The following is an 18,310-nucleotide window of genomic DNA, read 5'->3' as shown; positions in this document are numbered from 1 at the left end:
CGCGAACCCGGACAGCCCAATGAATGCTACGCACTGCGGACGCACGGTCATAGATAGAAGCAGACGTCGAAAGAAGACTACACATCGTATCACTGCTGTGACTGTTTCACCTACAAATTCGCTCCCCGCGTACACACGATTTCCCCTACACCTCTGAAGGCCGAATCACCGCGCTTCGCTACCGAGAGGTAGCAAAAGAGATACCTCACCTCACGCGGCCGGCCCAGCCAGGCAGTCAATCCGCCTGGCCGCTTTCCTGCCGGCTGTTTGTGTGCCTCCGAAGCGAATCTGAAGCGTCTTTGTTGCTGGTAGCAGTAGTTCCCTTTTTATCGGCCTAGTTGACTAGTTGAACAGTGCCGTACGCGTTTGTTGGCTGTATTCGAGACTTGTTGTATAATATACTCATTTATTTCGCGCTCTGTAACCAATTTATTGGCGATCACAGCACTATTTAAGGCGCGCCTGCTCGAACAAACTCGAAGAAACTCTATTCGTATACTATGTGAGAGGGTGCCTCGGGTAGCTGCAGATATCGAGGTCGTTTGCTTTACATTGAGACACTTAGGAAAAAAAGTTGCTAGTAGATAGGCCACCTATATAGGAGGCAGAAAGATAGAAATGTATCAAAAACAAGTTAGGTTCTAACCCAATCTATTTTCAGGTTGTAATCCTCGCTTTAAGCAAACGCTTACACGGGAGATTTCTTCAGAACACGGGGTCTGACGTATTGACGATAGTAAAAATTGACTAAATGTTACACCGAAATGGAAAACTAATACTGCCGGATAGTGGTCTCTAAATGGAATATTAACATAAGTATCACTATGTACCTATCCTATACGAAGAATATCTGGCTTGGTCTTGGCAAGCCAGTGAACCTTTCGGTGCGTTATCTTCTACATCTCGGTAGGTAAGCGTTATTGGACGCACATCCAAACTTAATGGCGCTTGCTAAACAGATGTCCGTCACGGAAAAAGAACATTTAGAAAGCATTTTTAATCTTTACGTTCGCGAGCCCGACTAGTTTATTGTTCTGAATTAACAAAATCTACTAGGGCACACAAAGTGATTCACGTCACTTCACCCCCACCTAAGAGACAGCTTTACTTCCCATCTCCAGTGACACCTGGGTTGTTCCCCCACTCTTTCTTTGGACGGAAATCGGTTGTAGTCAATTTGAGTGAGAACCTCCCGCGGCCGCCGATCACCATCTAAATACGCACACACATATATAGATGTGTGCCTCGAACGACACATATACATAGGATTAGTCTGTGTATAATAATACACAGCTAACTTTGCTACACTAAGCTTTGTTCTTTGGTGCTTCTGTTTTGTTCCATTACTTACTATCGGTGCCTTTCGGCTACAACTTCAGTAACAAATTGACAGTCGCTAGCAAAGATACCGATTCACTTGACTAACCCCCGAAGGCGAAAGGACATCTAAACATACAACTACGGAAAAGATTCCTCAATAAGAGACGTCTATTTCAGCAGGTCTAGCACTGCCCTCTCCCGATTCGAGTCTACGCATGGCCACGGACCTTAAAACAAGGCGCATGTACATAACGTACTCAATTGATTTACGAAAAAGTGAAACGTAAGGCATAGTCGTTAGGGGGGTATAGCTAGAATGTATTAGTATAGAAGTCATTTACTTGGTGACAGAAGAACACAATATTCAGTGTTATTTACCCGGTCTCGGACAAAGGACCCCATAAAGCCACGTCGTGCCTTTAAGGGAAGTATTGTAGATGCAACCTGTCAGAACCCACTATTATTCCTATAGTCGTGCATTAATAGGGCCTTTCCGAATTCGTCTACTTCGCTAGCACAAAACGCAGTGCAACAACCGTGAGCATTTATATTGTAGTATGGAACCTATGGCTTTGAAGTTAGTCGAAGTTAACAAGAACGAAGAAACAGAGGGCCAGAGGGGTTCGGGAGCAAAAGCTAGATATGGTCGATGTAAATGAGGTCATATTGCGACTTATGCAGCCGAACTCATTGGGGGACCCGGAATACACAGGTAGCGGTCAGGTCAAATAATCGAATTCTCAAGTACGTCTGAGCAGCAGCGTTGAGGGTAGAATCTCAGAAATGGCCAGATTCAGCACAAACACATATAGATGGACAAGTATAAACGAACTCGATCAATTAAGGGGAGCCAATCGTCTAGTAGTAACTTAGTACAAGTGTCTTGAGAAGTCCAAATACTATTTTACAGAAATCAGCTCCGATAGTGGAGGCTGACATTCATAAACGGAGTCATTTAGTCGTCAGATGTGTAGACATTGTTAGCGAAGGCAACGTATTTTCTTGGCTGCCAAGAGCTGTGGGTGGTCCGAAGGGCTGGAATGGTACTAAATAGTGCTTACATTGAGTGGGAGAGGGGGAAACATCGTTGTGACTATAACGCCTTTTTTGCAGTAGCTATTAGTCGAGGGGTAGCAGCACGTTCCCCGTTGACGAAGCCCGATGAAAGAACGAAGAGTAAAATTCGATGCAGTACCAGAGTTGTCTAATAGCGCAGAGGCGTCCAGACGCAGACGAAACCCGATAAGGTAGACGATATGCAGGGAGGTAGCTAGCTAGGTAGACAGACACACGTACGCGCAGCTACATCCCTTAGTCGAACGGGGCGAGAGACAATGCAGTGCCTTTAGTGAGTGTGTCGCGTCCTGAGTAATTTACTTTTCCTTCCATCTCAGCCTCTACGGGCGGTTGACATCACCGCCTCCTGTGGTGGGTAATCAGCGTGCTCGGTGGCACTGCGCCTTTGTTTGGCCAACATAGGAAAAGATTAATTACAATTTTATTTTAAAATGTCTTCTTTCTTGTCTCTTTTTTAGCCTTCGATATGCATTTCGCCTTGCGCCTTCGCCGTTGATGTATAGGAGTGATTGCATGCAAAGTCCGTCTGCGCGGCTGCAGATTAGTCAAATCTGCAAGAAGCAAATAAGCAGTGGCCTGGGAGCGACGCAGGCTTCGTACTGAAGTTCAGGTACACTTGCGCTGCTTGAGCGGTTGCTGCCCTGTTAAGTAACTCGTTACCAGCGAGTATTGAACAACGACAACAGCTGATGGCACAGGACCACTGCGCTGATTACACTTTGAAGGCGTAGTAGAAGTCGAATTAATCGGGAGTGATTCCAAATCTCCATTATCGTTGCCGCCATCGAAGTTCGTCCGTTCTTTTTTTTTGCAGATACTGCTACCGTCTGTTGGCCTGCCGTTATTGTTGCTCAGTTATGAGAATATTGTTCTCATTCAATCAATGGAGATTTTGCTAGCAGACCGCATAATAACAGTGCAAGCGCTCAGCTACTTTCTTATTTTACCGCCACCTATGATCGACCCTTTGTTGATCACAACCGAGATGTTAAACTGAATTAGGTCAGGTAGATTATTTCGATACTATGCCTCAGAAACGAACGCGGCAGGATGAGGTCAATCGGTGGGATTGCGTGTGCTTTAATGCTGACTCACTAATCTTCAAGTCCTTATAGATTTAAAGTAAAGACAACAGAAACCTCACGATAGGGTAACTTTTAATGAGTCTTTTTTCAGTATTAACTTCTTGTGTATCTGGCCCATATATTGTATCGGATGTCGTTTTACTACCTTTCCAATGTAAACTAATATTAAATATGCCGTTCGGGCAATAAAACATAGTGTAAGGTATTTCGTACTCCTTACACTTCAGAGAGGCCCAATTCTAATGGGGCTTAGTTATGATGCGGCCTATACACAACGTTTAAGCAGTAATTTTAACCTCAACGATTAGAACTCCATGAGTAAAGCATCGCCTTTGCCATGAGTGTGTATAGACGTTTTGAAAAGTCTATTTAAAGGAATTGCAAGGTCAAAGCCAGCCGGCGAAACGTTTGACCAAACACGCACAGACTATCTACATTTTCTATCATACCGGTGTATTAGGATAACAGGTCAGTTAGCTGGCATCGGTCGAACCTCTTTCGAACTGCCAAAATGAAAAGAAACCTAGCTAAATAAGTGTTAGCGTTGCTATCCTTTTCACTAAACATCTATTCCTATATGAATATTAAGCACAAACTTGTTAAAAGACTTTAACGAACATCTATGTATCGATTTAGCCTCTACGGTATCGTCTGAGAGCGTATGACCGTTTGTAAGCTCGCTTCGAATCGTCTATGTCTCGGCACAAATTCTGCATTTTGGTGGAGAGTGACTCACGCTGCGTGTCTCCATGCATAAGCTGTATGCGCTAAAAAATCGTATATCATCCAGAGTCAGGAATCTGCTGCTTGGCCCATCGCATTTCGACTACGGTCCTTGCATTTATCTAAGAAAAACGTTGGATAATACCCTGGGTTTCGAAATTAGATGCGGCGATTCGTCTACACAATCTATTGCATTAGCGTCTTCGATGTTATGTTCGCGTATTTGCGTATTTGACAATTGAAATTAATTTGCTTTCTTCTACAGACCCCCCCGAGACGGGTTGATGGCCATATCTTTCACTGGGCAGAAACACGTTCGCCGAACACACGACGATGCCGTGTACACTTTATACAACATTCCAACGGACGATAGAGGCATGGCAAACGTTGGCCGTACACGGTTTCTACTACGATGTTTATTTCAGTTCGACGCTTTCAAGAAATCGCGCGCGTGTTGGTTTGTTTATCTGCTATCCGTGCCTTTGCCAACATCCCTTGCCGCTTCGTGGCCTTTACCAATGTCAGCGCCACGATCTGCGCAGCTGATATGACTTAGCAGCGACCAGTAACAAAGTGGTTAGCAGCCGTGGAACCCACCGGTGGTACTAACTGTCTGCACGATATATTTATTAGAACAACATGCGCTCTGGCTATATGTGCCTTTAGTCCCGCTTTGGTGCTTGTTTCGGTGCTTCGAGCGAACTCCGTCTCGCTCTGGCGGACTCTGCCGTGGACCGATCTTCCGATAGACGGACAAGTCTGGCCCCGACGTTCGACTGCCTCAGCAAAAAGACAAATTCGTTTCAACGAAAGGCCGTCTTCGCACTTCGCAACAAATGTACCGCTTTGTACAATGTACCTGCAGCTTGCTGGAGTACGGCATTCCCATTCATTGCGAATCATTGGAAAAATTTTGATAAAGTCGTCTTTTTGTGCGGCTGGATAGAACTTGTGGGTGTGACAACGAAGGATATTTGTTATACAGTGTTTAACTACAACAGCGTTTGTTATAATTTATTATTATGGTTTTTATTCAAGGTACCTACGACAGTGTGATGCACCTGAAATTGGCCTTTAGGGCTTCGAGTGGACTATTTCGAGTGAGGCAGCGTCGCAATACAACGTCGAGATGTGTTTGCGGAGTAATTAAGTGTCAGTATATAACAGGCCAGAGCAGACATTTTTTTATAGAACGACTTCCAATAGATAGAAGATCTGATAGTAGTTTCTTGACCGATTTGACAGCTGTGTCAATTATTGCTTCTTGTGTTGTAAATAAGGGATCTGTACGAACGCATTGGTATTGTATAAGCCGATTACTGTTTAAAGCTCCCATTTCAGGTGAAACAGTGTCTCCAGCAAGTGGGGCCGTTTAGGACACATGCGGTCGCTGGTGATACAAGCAGGTAATCAAATGATAGTTCTCAATCCGCACATCTCTACTAGGACGTGAGTTTCTTAACATGTAGGACGTCTAACTATACGATGTGCGATACATACATATATATCTAAAGCCGATCTAAATACGTAACTGTTTGTACTTCAGGGTGCATACTACGTTATGAAATACGTACTTTTGCAATGTGCGATAGATAAGCGACGATAGCGATAACGATAACGATAACATAGGATGCCCCGATTCCACCATTTGTTTAAGGGTGAAAATTGCTCAATAAACGCATAACTAACTCATTTCGGGAAACTTGGCACTGCCACAATGTAGCTAACCACATTAGAGTAAGATAAGTCGTGATCAGCTTCATGTTATCAATTGGAACTAAGGATGTTTTCAGCACAAAAAGTGGGCATATGGTCAAAAAGAGCGGGTACCTAAACCAGCATATTTCGTCTACTACACCCTAAATATATGAACGTTTGCATGAACAGAGTGGCTAATTGAGGATGCATTTAGTGCGCGAATGGTAAGAGTGACGGTTATCAGATTAAAATACACCTGGATAGAGTTGAATTAGTTGCCATATTGCAATTATATGGCGAAAAGCCTCCTACCATATTTGACCGATCTGAATCCTTATCTGTTCTATCCCATTGATCAGTATCGCTGCCGGGTAATGACTTCCTTTGCTGATCGTCTCCTGTATCAACGTCCTGCTGTTGACGTTGTCGCAGGTCGAGAAGGGGTCAGGCCTAGATTTTGCCCCAGTGCCAGCGATGCAGGTGCTAATGGTAAAGGCAATCGTAGAAATTTGTCTCGGGCCGTCGCAGAACCCCACTCGATACTGTTAGTATTCTTCTGTTGTCTGGGCCATTATTAACATCGAGAATAATTGAGTCAGAAACTCTGGTTAATTTATTTTAAGATCGAACACTGCCTTCCAGCAACAAAACTTGAATCAAGAACTTAAGAGCCACTAGATGATTTTGTAATTAGACCATTCGTCGTTTATTAACTTGATCGTCTATGTTCTCTAAAAAATCCTTTACTTATATCGGCAAGCTGTAAATCCGGAAGAATTTGTTTTTGGCACATGGTTTTAGCCCTACAATTTCAACTCTTGTGTACTTCTCCTTTCTGCTTTCAACAATAATTACAATTGTTTTTCATAAAAACAATGCGATTTTTGTTGATCTTTACCTTAGTCTAAGCTAAAGATTTCTTTTTGGACTATATTCTATTCAGAACAAAGCCGACAGGTAAATTGCAACGAGTAAAGCTTATTTCTGAGAAGACTTTTTCGCAACGAAAAGTTAGAGAGCGAGTGTAAGAAGCTAGCCTGATTATCCACAATACGTTTGTCCTGTCCCGTGAGAAGCACATAGTGTGGTATCACACGCACGTTTCCTTAGAAGCTAAGGACAACTCTCCTGTGGCCTGCTTTCAAAATCTTAATTGTCGAGTGGGAACAGCCGCTCGGTCCCGGTGAGCTTTTTTAAAAATGGCGGTTCATTTCGAACCTCTGCTGCGACCATTGAAACTTATATCCTTTAGCTCTTCGTAATTAACATTAGTTCACGTAGGTCGATAATAGATACATATTTTTTGTAGTTTACCGGAAATTATAGCGTTCAATCAAACGTTTGTGATTAATTTGAACGCATCTTCTTTTTTATTGCCGAGCTTTCGCTAACCCCATTTCGCGGCACACATCATAACCTACTCTATTAAACTGTCCGTTCCTGCACCTTTCTAGGTTGACCTTAAGACATATATTTTTCTAGTAGTATTAACTTACTCGTAATATATATACTAGGTCCTCAAAAATCCTTGGGGTATTTGTACTTCGGAGGACTTCTATTCAGACTATAATATGACTGTTTATTACATATCTACAAAAGACAAATGTAAGTTAAGCTTACACACAAAATGATATACTCTTACTTTAGCATTATCTAACCTAGCCAGTAATAGATTAGTCAGTTTGTGTACCTGTGAACGCGACAACGTACCAATAACTACTATGAAGCAAGCACCCTCATATCTGCGATTTCTCTCCAGGTAATACACACAAAAAGTACAAAAATTCGCGTCACACTTAGGACAACTCTGCTGCGGCCAGCTCTCAATCTTAATGGTCATTGAAGCTATTAACGAGATAACCCGAATTTAGGCGCACCTAAAAAACAGGCTCAATTGCTTCCTCATCTACGGCAGCATAGCCATTTTGAATATTCGGCTTTCCGTTGGCAACTTATACAGTATTTGTCCTCACATCGACACATCAGTTGCAAATTGAAACCTAATCTGCCACACAGTTTACACAGGAACGCAAAAAAGATATGCACGGGATAGTGGTGTAACGTACATTTGCGTATCTTATAGAAAATACAAGTTAGATTTTCTTCTGTCCGAGCATATTGTGTTTGCTCTATTCATGTTTAAGGGTTTAAAATCGAGAAAAGCTACCATCGATGTACGGTACAATTTTAAAAATACCATAAATTATTCTGGCTATTAGGGGCATAGCCGGTTTGATGTAGGTAAATTGTAAAGCAATACGATTAACTAAAATGGCTATTGAATATATGGAAATTTGGATGGCGTCGAAGCTTTACTTTAAGTTAGCCGTGAACGAGAGAGAGAGAGAGAGGGGGGAGAGAACGAATGCGTTTGGAACTAAACAGACGTTTTCAATGCTGCGCCTATTAAAGAAGCGGATTAAATCTCTGCATACGTTCTGACCGACTTACTGTGCTATCTTATATTCACTCATGATTTCCCAAGACGAGGGAGCTTGCATCAACATTAATAATATAGTTATAGATTACGTGACCATAGTTACAATGGCTTCCTCTTTTTTCGCTATCGAGACGGTACTAGTGACCTACTAGTGACACACAATACATGATAACTTTATCTACGCTTTTTACTGTTAACTTGGCCATTCGTCGAAGCGATGAGTGGTGAGACAATGGGGTCTGGCTCAGGATATTTGTCACCATAGCCTTTATCACCGGATTGACGTTTCATTATGCAGACCATTGAAATCTGTCCCATTTTTGGATTTGTCTAAACGGTGAATGCCGAACAGATTTAGCCGTTCAAGAACATGGCGCGTGTGAGAAGCTGTGTAGCTTAGAGGGCGCCCTGGTAGGCTTTGTTTACCTTACGAGCATAGCGCGCTATACGGTCGACTCTGTTCATGACTAATACTACCTCACGCAGTACGATGTCGTCTCAACATCGGCGCTATGATTTATCGAGTCCAAACTTGTTTTCACTGCACAGTGATATCTGAAATGCTTCATTATTCCAGGTAAGAAGGAAGAGCAGTAACGATGCGGAGGCTCGTGCACCATTGCCGTCGCCTGTTGACTTCACTTAAAGAGCAAAGAATCCACGAACCACTCCTATGCGACCTAACCTTGCTCACCAGTGACGAACAACTTTTAAGGTGTCACAAAGCGGTTCTATGTGCGAATTCATCGTATTTTAACGCTATGCTAACATCGAACTTCATTGAAGCGTGTCAGAGCGAAGTTCAAGTGCCGTTTGCATCGTGTGTGCTAAGTCCAGTGGTTGATTTCTTCTACGACGGCTGTATCGAACTCCGTGTTAACAATAGTCTAGACCTCCTTGAGACGGCGGACATGCTGCTAGCTCAAGACCTGATCGCTGAATGTGAATCCTATATATCACAACACCTTCTGGAGGTGCTCACAGACGAGAAAACACTTAAAAAAGATTCATTGTTTCAGTTGGTACCCGTACTCAAAAAGCAAGTCAAGTTCAATCTTAAAGGTGTTCTCGGCGCGATTCATCGATGGTTTGTGGAAGATGCACACACACGTCTTATGTGCTTCACCGAATTACAGCTAGCAGTCATCAACAGACTTCAAGATGACTTTGAGGTACGTCTTATCGAAGACAATGCTAAATCACAGCACGGTAACGAGGTGTACGTGAACTTCCAGAATATCGAGCATGCCAAACCAAATTTGCTAAAATTTGACGGAGCACATTGGTCCAAATGTGACTGGCCACAAGCAGACGACCTACCGTATAGCTGCGAACACTTCTGCATTGTGGAATACGGCAAGAGCCTATTATACTGCAAAACGCAGGGGGAGTCGATCCAATTACGGGAAAAAGGTCAACCTGATCGTATTGTAGAAGGCACCTCCGGCACCCTCATGTCATTTCTAAAATCCGAGAGACAGATCTTTTTGCACAAGATAAGCCGGACGGGTGATCGACTTAAGATATTCGACCGGATTAAAAAATGCTTTCACACTGTCGAGTTACCAAAGGGCTACAAGCTGATCAAGGTGAGCGAGAATCGGATTACTGAGAACATAATCAACAATGAAATATTTATAGTTGCTACACTACGAATTCAAGAAATACTTCAGGAGGGTATGTTCTGCTTCGACCATGACCCTAAAATTCCTTGGGTTGTGACGAGAGTGTCTCAGCTTCCACATAAATCATGCGAACGTGATATACCTACCGTCTTTTGCAACGTTCCAGTCATACTCTCAGCGAAGGACTGTCGCGCCTATGTCCTTCACCGCATTCAACTGAATGATACCGATCATTGGCAAGAACTGCTGTCCTTTCCGCTGGTTGAACTCGACCCAGCAAATTATGAACTCATTTATGTGTATAGCACCAGGCGTAAGCTCTACCTTGTTGTGGAACAAGACCAGGAGGTGCGTGTCATCTGCTATAAAGGCTTACAAGCCACCAGACAAGACGTCACGGTTGAAACCCAGTTCCCGCGGGCACGTCTTGACTATGAACGGGGTGTGATCTTTGCTGACGATGAATAACTAATCAATCCATCAGTGCTAAAGGAAATCAAATGGATGCAAATTTCACCTGCCTCCATACTTCTACTAAGGTCCTTACAAGATCATTCATACAAGACATTTGTTTACGTTCACTGTTTACGCCACACGCATTAAAGTGGTACAATTTTCCATAATAATAATAATAATAATAATAGAGCATTGTAAACGAGGCACAGCGTGACTGATTCGATGTACATCGTACGTTCTTATAATCCCAAAGAACAGAGCTATATATATTCCACCTGGAGACCTCCGTCCGCGAACCGGCTTTTACCTTGGCCAGTATGCCACATCCGCAATGGTAAATGTACGACGACTGCTTGCTAATGTGATATTGTATTTCGATGGAAACAAAGCGCTCTAAAATTCTATCCTATTCTATATCTAAAAAAACGTGAGTCAGTTTCAAAACGATGGAAAAAAACGTTTTGTACAAAACTTAGAATGTTGTTCGGTGTTTCAAAAGTCAAACTCGCTACTGCTGTTAGGCGTTGCTTCGCAAGGCCGGCTAGCGGCCAGTACAACAAAAACAATGATATGACGTTACGTTATGTGCTATTGAAATTGAGGCAATAAACAACTTCAGGGATTTTTACGCTGGGATCTGCTGTCATTTCTTTGAAGGCGCATATAGATCCGATTATTTTGTTCGTATCTAAATATTTATTGGATAAATAATACTCAGGACAAAACTGGATCCTTTCTGATGACTTCTATAAATGGCAACATTTAAAGGCGTCTAACGACCAGCATTGGTCCAGTAACTGGTCGCAGGTTTTCTTCTTTTATTTATATTGACATTAGATTCCGGGTCACATTCGTGCCATATAGATAAGTACATTATTTCGTACGCGTTCAAAACATAAATAATTCAATATCACACTTGAAACGGTCGCGGTTGTATCTGCCGTATTTGTCGTGCGTTATTTCACAGCGCTCACTATACATTCACTAGCAGCGTGTCCCTTGGAGGAAACGTTTATCCTTTTCCGGCAAGCCTACGCTTACGCAAGTGGCGGCCGTGTCTCCTCGTAGTGACAGATGCATTCGATTTGTCCATCATTCGAAGTAACAGCAGCGGTGGCGGTAGCAGCGGCGCTCGTTTTAATCGTAACAAAAAATGTCGTGTACATAGAAGATCAATATCGGCCAGTTAGTCTAACGAACGACGTTGCAGAGAGTCGAAGGATGGTCTTTCGGTGACTGCTCGCAGTCTTCATCTAACTGTCTTCATCTAGCCGATGCGATCGTCGCGGTGCGACGATCGCAGCGGCTAGATAGCAACGATACATTTATCGACGGTGACGCTTTTAGCGTTGTTGAAATAAGTCTGTATCCACAGTAGTAAATGCGTAATTGTCCGTTAGTGAGTATTCCATTTGGGCTCAATTACAAATGGAGCGTCCTGGTAGCGGTCGAGAGCCAACAGCGACGGTGATGGTGATAATAACAGCGAAACAGAAAGAAGAGCAACAACAATGGACAGAAGGAACGAACAAAGAAGCTGCTGCTCTCCGTTATTGCACTCGTTAAAGCCAGGGCCGTATCGCGGATAAGAGAAGGCAGAAGGAACGAATTCCCGGCCTGAAACTCCCGGATCTCTACCTTGTCACGAGAAACAAGGCCAGTTTTGATAAGGACTTGAGCGCTATGTCAACCATTTGTAAGGTGGAGTACCGTTAGGTGGTTGGTTCCAATAAGGCTCGGCTTGTGATTAGCGTTCCTGCCTATAACTGTCGCGTCCGAAAACAGTTTTGCGAAAGTTTAATCGCACCACAATATCATGTGGATAACAGCATGAGCTGAGGTAAAAACATGTTGGATAATCCTGCAAATGAGAACAGACGTTAATTAAAATTCAATAACATTCTTGACACTAGGAAAGGCATTAAATATTTATTCATAATTGACGATTCAAATGGACGCCGGGGAGTTCTTACGGCTTCAGCTCAGATGCGATGATTGCTGAAGTGAGCGCGCACCAATTGGGCTATGAAGCTTCGGTAAATCCAGCGTACCTTTCATCAGTTGTCAAGCGGCGCAGTTTTTGCGGGATCGCGATAATAGCAATACAGACTCCCCAACTCTCATCAACCTGAGGCATTCAATAATACGGTTAATCATACCAGTTTACTCTTAAGCACTTCGAATTATTTCAAGCAGCATCAGGATGAGCGTTAGAAAAACACACACCTACCTCGGGGAACAAGGGCCATGTGTACGCCAGGGAGGTATCACGAAACTCCATCCGCTGCTCTCGCTAATGATGACGGCGGTTGTGATGCCGTTCGATGGTGACGCACGTACGCGCAGGATACGGGCTGACAGGCCAAGTAGTAAAAGTGTACGAGGATATCTATGCATGTAGACGTGTGTCGACGTATTACGCACAAACCTTTGTACAAATACGTCTATGTGTAACTGTCTGTTTGCTCGCGTAGCTAGTACAGATAGTATCACGGAGCGGTACTTTTTCTTCTTTTCGCTTTCTCCCTCTTCTCTTTCATCATCGGCAACGGCATCATCTACGACGACTAGTGTTTGGCTGGCAGCGAGCTCAGCCCTTCAATACGAGGGCCCCTGGCACGAGTAAATTGGACCAATTCACTTGGCGACTGCAATACGATCTGCCGTTCAACAACAACAACAACAACTACGGCGCTACGATCGACGAGCCAACGGAATCAGGCTGAGAGCACTGAACGGCCGCAGCATCACTAGCGCCACAATCATCATCGCCAGACACTAAGACGACGAAAATAAAGAAGCCAAAATAGAAGATGAAAAAAGAAGCTGAAGATATGAAGAGGAAAAGGCACGAGAAACAGATGGGCTCGTCGTCGACTACGACGATTAACGGAACGTACCCAGGAACTGGCAACAATAAAGTCAACGACAATATAATATTTATCGTACCAAATGTGTGTGTGTGTGTGTGTGTGTGTGTATCTATGTCTCTGCCCGTCTCTCTGTTAACTAATGACCTCGTTTATCTATCGTTGTTTCGTTTAGCGCGTTTCTACGCTACAATACATTATTATTATTATGTATCTCTATTATATAATTTTACGATGTTGAGCCGAAAAAGCTAATTATACACGCACGCTTACGTATGATTATTGTTGGATAAGCATTGGTGTCTTAGCTGGGTGGCTAATATGACCTAGGACCTAACTCGAATGTTTTTTTTTTTTTTTTTTTTCGAATCCTCGACAAATTACGGATAGAATATATTTCAGTAGATGAATCAGTCCCACGCCACACGCATTTTGCCATCGCTTGAACTGCTAAAGTGTGGACCAATGATTACTATTAACAACAAACACTACTAACACTTCTTCTAGTTACCAATCGATTACTGTGAAACAATTGGCCAACTTAACTGTTTGGCGTACGGATCAAACGTGAACTCACATAATAGTACGTGCAGTAAATTCGTTATCCTTTGGCATCTAGTACGTTACAGTCATCTTCTAGCTCCGACAGCTATAATTACCTAATTATTAATAGTCCTGCTTGCTATTGGCCTGTTCCGATGGGTCGTTGCATTCAACATCGACATCTTCACCATCAGCTACCGCGTTAAAATTTTTCCGTAAATTCGGTTGCATTGCTCCCCCCCCTATCTAGCTGTAGCGGTACCCCGTTTCTCAAGAATGTTTCATTAATAACGTAAACTATAAACTGGCACAGTTACTACACTCTGAACTGTTCTATCCGTTCATTACAATCAACTCGTTAACAGTCTGCAGGTGCACCCTGAAATTGCCCCGTCTCTCATATGGGAAACGTATCTGCAATCCTGGCTTCGTTCATTTAGCAACCTTAACCTAAATGCTGGCAGGCCTCATCATCACACGACTGTTATTCCTGCTCATATCCATGCACTTTTCTCGTGTTGTGAGCTGTCGACCAATTTTGACGCAGATATATTTCATCAATTTTCAACTCTTTACACAATGGAAGGAGACCGTTCAACTGCGAAAATCAGCATCTCGGCTGCACAGTTTCCATAATGCGGCCTTAAATCAATGATCACTGTAGTATATGTGTGTGTGTATATATATATATATATATATATATATATATAGCAGACGTCCAGCCGTGTAAATTTTAAGCTCAAAAATTGTAGACTATTAGTTCGAAGTAAGTTGTTCAACTTATTGTTCCGTAGATAGCCTGCTCTACATTGGGATAGCACCGAGATGTAATAAATGTAGTTCAATCAATCATATTAGTTTTAAATGTTTCGATAATCCACAAAGACGTCTGAATCCGATCTGTACATCTGACAATTTTCATTAAAATGGCACAGCGCTTTCGACGACGTTACTTCGCAGTACAGACGTGAAGATGGCAGCCAACGCTCAGAGAGCCTGCTAAATAAACATCAGCTGGTACAGGTCCGTATGAAGTAACATGTATCCTGATTATGTCAGGATACGCCAGTGGAATTATATCACCACCGGACTCGCCCCCTAGAAACAAAAACGTTCGGGGCTTTATCGCTTTGTGGTATGTTTGGTTAATCATTTTGATAAAAGCATCAAACCCACAATTATGTGTAACATCGGTTAGTCAGTCAACGTTTTGACCTATGAGATCTCTCATCTAGCCGTACGATGCATTGAAAGTGCTTTTTCGTTTATTTGTACACTGTTTACAATTAAGGGGCTCCGGTGTTCGCTTGATAGCACGAATCACAACGATGATAATCGATGCTGACAAAGGACGCACGATCCTAGACGCGGCTAGCCATGGTCGTCGAATCCGCCAACTTCAACCTATCGACTCCTCAAAGTTGAATGCTTTAAAGGCGTTGAACTGCAGCTTTCACTGTTTCTGTTTTGCACAACCTATTCCATAGGCACCTTTCCACAGTTGGAAACTCGGTGCAAACCTAGTGCCCGTTCCCCTTAACTTTTTTGGGACAGGCATTTCAAGTCAAACAAACCAAAAACCTTATACTCATCCTAGGGTGTCTGGAAAAATAAAAGTATTAGACAATAACTATGAACGCACAACGACCAAATATGTTCTTAGTTTACTGTCTCCGTTGTTAAAGCCTTGTTTATGTTCGAAAGACACCCTATGTCGATTTCAACGAGATGTGTTACGCCACCGGAACGTGGCCGTCCAAACCACCGCGCCTACGACCTCTTAAGAACTAACTGAATACTTTACTTATATTTGAACTCGCGAGTCCCGACGACGTAACGCGAGATGTATAGTGTATCAACAGCTTGTGAGGTTATTCGCAGAAATAATTTGTGGTTGTTTAGTTATTAAGGCCACTGCTGTTGTTGCCGCCGCCGCCGCCGCCGCCGCCGCCGTTGTCAAAAGCCGGATGAATATCGAGGCACCCCCTAATTGAAGTCACCCTCAAGTTGTTCACCTAAGGCAGATTACGATAGATATCTCGAATGCGAGTACTACTAGCTGAAGAACTACATAGAAGTTCATCCTGTGCGGGCACTACCCGCACTTGTATCACACACACACACGAGCAGATACATGCACATGTACATGCAGTCACACACATTCATTACCACCATTGTTGGTCTAGGTTGGCGCTCCGTTCGGGGGGTTTGTTGTACAACAGCCAGAGGAAGGGGCCAGGAGCTGTCATCAGCTGCTTCGCGATCTACGAATGGCAATGAACAATAGACAGACAAATAACTGCACAAACGGCGGAAAGAGACGACACTTAGCAAGAGACGAAGCAACAGCGGTGCCATGAAATATATCCGTGCATACATACGTACGTACATACATACATACATACATACATACAGATATAGTAGACACGTGAAAAGAGACAGTTGTGAGAGACAGAGTAACGTCCTGACGAACTACGCGAACCGACCACAATGAAGCTAATTGGGTTAAGAGCCCAGGAATGAAAATACAATTACGTTAAGATGGAGTGAACACATTTGCACATAGGAGTAAGCAGATCTACCTTGCGCGTATAGTTGCTCAACGTTTTTTCCATTCATATATTTAGCTGTAGGTTCAACGTATGTGTCCGATAGTCAAAAAAAGGCGACGGTAGACTGAGATATGTGAACGGTGTGTTTTGCATAGAAATTAGGTGGTTTATCTAAGAGATGGCATACGCTTTTCGTTGTGACTTGCTTAAAAATTTCGTTTACAATCGTCCTCTATCTAAAATTATCTCTTTTGACTAACACCCTAAGTCCACCTGACGATAGTATTCTTTCTGCAGCTGGAGATGCTGAATTTTCGTATTACGATGAAGTTCCAGAAAATGCACACATATTCAACCTGCTCACATTTAATTGCACGATAAGCTCGTATTAAAAGCTCTCATCGTTTGAAACGGGCAAGTTACTCCACTTGAAGATTTGACTAGCCCACATTATACAGTCCTACTTGTCTTGAGATCATACCCATTGCCCCCTAACAACAGCGTGCTCTGCGGCACGTAAGAAGGCAGGAAGCAAACGTATTTCTGCAGTTAAATCGGCGTGTTGTAAAAAAAATTTGCGTGAGCATTACCTCTGTATACGTTACCACGTTGGGCAGGAAGCAGTCACAGCAATTCAGTAAAGCTGAAGATGTAAGTACGTTCTTAACACTGAACTTGGGTACCTCAGATATACTGGGCCTGTCTGATGCGCCAGAGCTTTTACTTTACCGATCGTTTTGTCCTCATCTAGAGGAAGGAACATTCAATGAGCGCCGTTTCATATGAAATGGCTGACAAATAAGCGGAGCTCTCTTTGGCCTCACACACAAGAACAGATGCGATGTAATATGAACGCCACACCTCCGGTATCTGATCTCTACAAAAAATGAGTGCTATGGTACGTCGCCTGGACGCTACTGCTAGGAAACTGCAGTATACGATCGAAATGGTCAGACATTCTGGTATGTTTGTCTGTATGCATGTATGTGTATTTTAAGTAGCCTGACTGGCTGTGCCCGCTATAGAACCGTTCTTCATCGTTTACCTATTTCATTCCTGCTACTCGACAGAGTTAATCGGTAGAGATTTCATTTCATAAGCGATCCTGCGTTTATAGGCGCCGCTGTGTTCATTGTCGTTGACGTCGTCAGTTTGGGGCTCCTCAACCTTCATTTCGCTTGTCATCGTCGTCCCTTTATTTTCTGTAGTAGTGCAGAAAAACAACAGCGACAGCAGGGTCCAAAGCGTTCCCTCCAAGCGTTTTCGGCCCATTTCGATTTCGGAGCGTCGCTAGCTAGAACAATTTTCGCCTTGTTTTCATTTTCGTGTTGACGCGTCGTTCTCTTGTCTTCTCTCAGCTGCAACTACCCACCCAATCGCTCTCGCTGCCATGTGCCTATCTTAACCGTTCGCAGTACACCAAGAAAATTGTTGTTACGGAGCCAAAGCCTAGGCGCACAAAAATGCGCAGACTGCATAAACATGAAGATGCTTTGTTAAAAACGTAACCTGAAATTTGCGTTTAGATGTACGTATCCTGGATCAGGTGAATGGGTTTCGTTCCTTCTTGACTTCGTTCGTACGAACTGGTCCTATAATGGTCATCCTCGACTCACGACTGCCGTAGCGAACAGCCGTACCTAGATAATCACAATAGCATGACTGTATTGAAGAGTGAGGTTCCTGCCACTGGATTATGCGTATATACGTAAGTGCATGTTTTTGTTCTTTTGTAGATAGTAGTTCATTGGATTCAAGTGGAAATGTACAATATTTAATTGCATTAGCTCTATACGATATGGTGGCGCGGTGTAGTAGGAGCCCCTGCAGTAAAATTGAATATTCTTAGGTTTCGGGCAACGATTTGCGTGTATGTGCCGGTTTCACGTTTGATCGTTTTGAAGTTAATCAGAGAATCCGT

At 43.2% G+C, this 18,310-nt stretch overlaps 2 protein-coding genes and 1 long non-coding RNA gene across 3 annotated transcripts in view; 1 reads left to right on the top strand and 2 right to left on the bottom strand.

The window, feature by feature from the left end:
• Nucleotides 1–8,929, bottom strand: part of LOC111253298 (uncharacterized) — a 76,788-nt gene extending 67,859 nt beyond the window's left edge. Inside the window, exon 1 of the mRNA XM_086992541.1 lies at nucleotides 7,614–8,929. Coding sequence (XP_086848667.1) covers nucleotides 7,614–7,743 — 130 coding nt within the window. The 5' untranslated portion in view covers nucleotides 7,744–8,929. The remainder of the gene's footprint in view (nucleotides 1–7,613) is intronic.
• Nucleotides 8,930–8,942: 13 nt separating this feature from the next.
• On the top strand, nucleotides 8,943–11,060 carry LOC111252676 (uncharacterized). The gene has a single exon (XM_022810950.2). It carries the CDS (start codon nucleotides 8,943–8,945, stop codon nucleotides 10,434–10,436), a length of 1,494 nt encoding a protein of 497 aa, XP_022666685.1. The 3' UTR covers nucleotides 10,437–11,060.
• Nucleotides 11,061–11,092: 32 nt separating this feature from the next.
• On the bottom strand, nucleotides 11,093–16,733 carry LOC147755082 (uncharacterized). The gene is made up of 2 exons (XR_015329970.1): nucleotides 12,398–16,733; nucleotides 11,093–12,285 (listed from the first exon to the last, which is right to left on the bottom strand). It is a non-coding gene; the product is annotated as an uncharacterized LOC147755082 (long non-coding RNA).
• Nucleotides 16,734–18,310: the final 1,577 nt, after the last annotated feature.

The sequence above is a fragment of the Varroa destructor genome, unplaced genomic scaffold (genome assembly GCF_002443255.2).
Source record: "Varroa destructor unplaced genomic scaffold, Vdes_3.0 BEIS01000006.1, whole genome shotgun sequence".
Lineage (NCBI taxonomy): Eukaryota > Metazoa > Arthropoda > Arachnida > Mesostigmata > Varroidae > Varroa > Varroa destructor.
Note: the sequence above shows the minus strand (reverse complement) of the source record. Positions and strands in the feature narration are given on the sequence as shown.

What these genes read in the sequence shown, in the direction of transcription:
- LOC111252676 (XM_022810950.2), top strand. Translation starts at nt 8,943, where the DNA reads ATGCGGAGGCTCGTGCACCATTGCCGTCGCCTGTTGACTTCACTTAAA.